Below are 2,652 nucleotides of genomic sequence, written 5' to 3' on the forward strand. Positions count from 1 at the left end.
ACCTTTACAATCCCTCAGCCTTTAATTAGGACCTGTTAACACCCACTATCACAAGACATAGCAATCTTTTAACTTCTAGTAAACATTAATCTTTAAATACTTAACATTTATCTTTTGCCTCATTTTAAGCTAGAAATCTGCTTCTCTAAGTGTAGAGATGAAGCAATATTCTCTTTGTCACTGCACTGTATCCAAATTTGTGTATTTTCCTCAGTATGAAAAATACAGTTTAGCATCCTTTTTTCCCCCAATTTTCAGTATCTTTTGCTGTTTATTGTTTTAAATGTTAAGCTTGATTTGAATGCCAGGAAAATTAATTCTGGGCTTTGTATAAATGTGTTTTTCTCCCTAGATCTTAGTTTCTTACTAAAAAATCTTGTATATCTTTTTTCAAAAGATTATTACAATATACATTATTAGATCTTGCTGGGTTAACCTTACTGTTCAGGTTTTATGCTGCCCATTTTGTGTAATGGGATTGATTTTTTCCAAAGAAACGTCAGCTTCATAATCCAAGATACCCGACAGTGCTGGAGACATCTTCTCCATGGTCTTAGATAGTTCACCTTCTTCTTCCTTTTTTAGAGGTTCTTCTTCTGGACAGATAATTGCATGTGGAATCAGATAAACCAGATTACACTCTTTGGGGCTGGAGCCTTTGGGCTCATGTTGGCTTGAAAAAACAACTGCTCCATTATTGTTGATACTAACAGTCTCTATAGCATTGCCGGAGATAGGGCAGAGCCTGTAGCATCCTAGCAGGGTTGAAAACGCCTTGCGGAAATCAGCATTGAAGGCATAAATTATGGGGTTCAGGGATGAATTAGCCCATCCAAACCAAACAAAAACATCAAAGGTGGTGGAACTAATGCAGAAGGGTTCTGCTCCCTTGGACGGTTGGGTAGGCTCACAGAAAGGAACCATGCAGTTCAATATGAAGAATGGCAACCAGCAGCACACAAAGACCCCCATGATCACTGACAAAGTCTTTAAAACCTTCGTTTCCCTCTTAAAGGACATTTTGAAGTTGCTCTCCGGCTGCTGACAGTCCATACTGCTTCTATTGCCGCTTGTGTTCTGGCAATTCTTGGCATGCACGGCTGCTCTCTCCAAAGCTGAGATTCGTCTTATTTGCTTCTGAGCAATCCGATATATCCTTGTATAAGTCACTATCATGATGGCCACAGGTATATAGAAGCTAATTAGAGAAGAAGAGATGGCATACATCCTGTTTAGGCTAGAATCACAGTTGTCCATGCTTATACCTTGTAAACTGGCATTTAGGTCCAAAAAGCTTGTGGTTGTAGCCTTGTGCCAGTTCAGCTGCACAGGGATGAAGGAAATCAACACAGACAAGGTCCATGCCACACTGATCAGGATGAAGGCTGCCTTGGGGGTCATTTTCCTCTCATACCTAAATGGACTGGAGATGGCCCAGTATCTATCCACACTAATGACACAGAGATTTAAGATGGAGGCTGTTGAGCACATAATATCAAAGGCCACCCAGATGTTACAAAATGAACCAAAAGGCCAGAAACCAGCGATCTCGGCCACAGCTTTCCAAGGCATGACCAAAACCGCCACTAAAAGATCTGACACTGCCAAGGAGATGACAAAGAAGTTGGTCACCTTGGACCTTAGGTGGCGAAATCTAATGACAGCTGCACAGACCAGAGTGTTTCCCAGGAGTGTGGAGAGGATCAGCAGCGAGAGGAAGCATCCCGTGAGGATCCGAAAGGAAGAGTCCCTTTCCACAAGCAACCCTTCCCCATCCATAGTGGTGTCGTTCCAAGTCATAGTTTCTCCTGAGGGAAAATCATATCATGATTTTCATGACGACAGCAACCGCTTTCCTCGCAGACATTAGAGACATCAGACGTCCATTAATTACTCATCACCAAACAAATCAAAGGTCCTTGCTTGCACCTTCACCCCTGGATAGACTTCATCCACTTTGAATCTCCCTGAACGATATTGAAAACTCTCTAAAGCAGGAATTGAAATGCACAAACACAGTTAACTCTACAGACTATTTTTGAAGCAATCCCTTCAGAAACACCCTGCACCACCCCAGCGTGAAGTATCCTAATTCAGACAGATCACCTGCAACTGTTCTGCTGCTCTCCTCTCCAAATATACCCCACAGACAGGAAGCAATCACTTTTCCATGCTTGCATATATTCCCACTCAAATAAGCTATTGATCGAGTTTCCAGCGTCCATTTCACTAGCCCTTCATATCTACTGAAGCGTACTATATGAGGTGCTTTTTCTCTAGTTTAGTTTCCTAAATGTCTCATTGATGAAACACTCCATCCTTCCTCCTCAGCACATCCCTGTTATAAAATGCATCAGTTCTCTGTTTATGGGCAGTGTCAGGTAGCAATTCTTCACTTCGTTTCAAACCGTTTAAGTTTTACACTTCCAGAGACAAAGAAAATAAACATACAGTGGGTGGTGTTTTAAAGGTTTTCAGTAAGAAGTAGCTCAGTTTGTTTAGTTTTATTTAAATGAGAAATTCTGTCTCCTACCTTTCACCTTTGATTCTCTGTTTGATCTGGGATGCAGGGCCGTCTCTCCTCCTTATTTAGTTTTGGAATTGCATAGCAAATCTTATATACAAGACCAACACAAAAACACTGCATTGCAT

The 2,652-nt window shown here is 41.3% G+C and overlaps 1 protein-coding gene across 1 annotated transcript; it reads right to left on the minus strand.

The window, feature by feature from the left end:
• Positions 1 to 444: 444 nt before the first annotated feature.
• On the minus strand, positions 445 to 2,647 carry DRD1 (dopamine receptor D1). The gene is given in 3 exon segments (XM_013949124.2): positions 445 to 1,808; positions 2,534 to 2,549; positions 2,552 to 2,647. Coding segments are annotated over 3 exon segments (1,476 nt in total).
• Positions 2,648 to 2,652: the final 5 nt, after the last annotated feature.

Source organism: Apteryx mantelli, chromosome 14 (assembly GCF_036417845.1).
Source record: "Apteryx mantelli isolate bAptMan1 chromosome 14, bAptMan1.hap1, whole genome shotgun sequence".
In the NCBI taxonomy this organism is placed as follows: Eukaryota; Metazoa; Chordata; class Aves; order Apterygiformes; family Apterygidae; genus Apteryx; species Apteryx mantelli.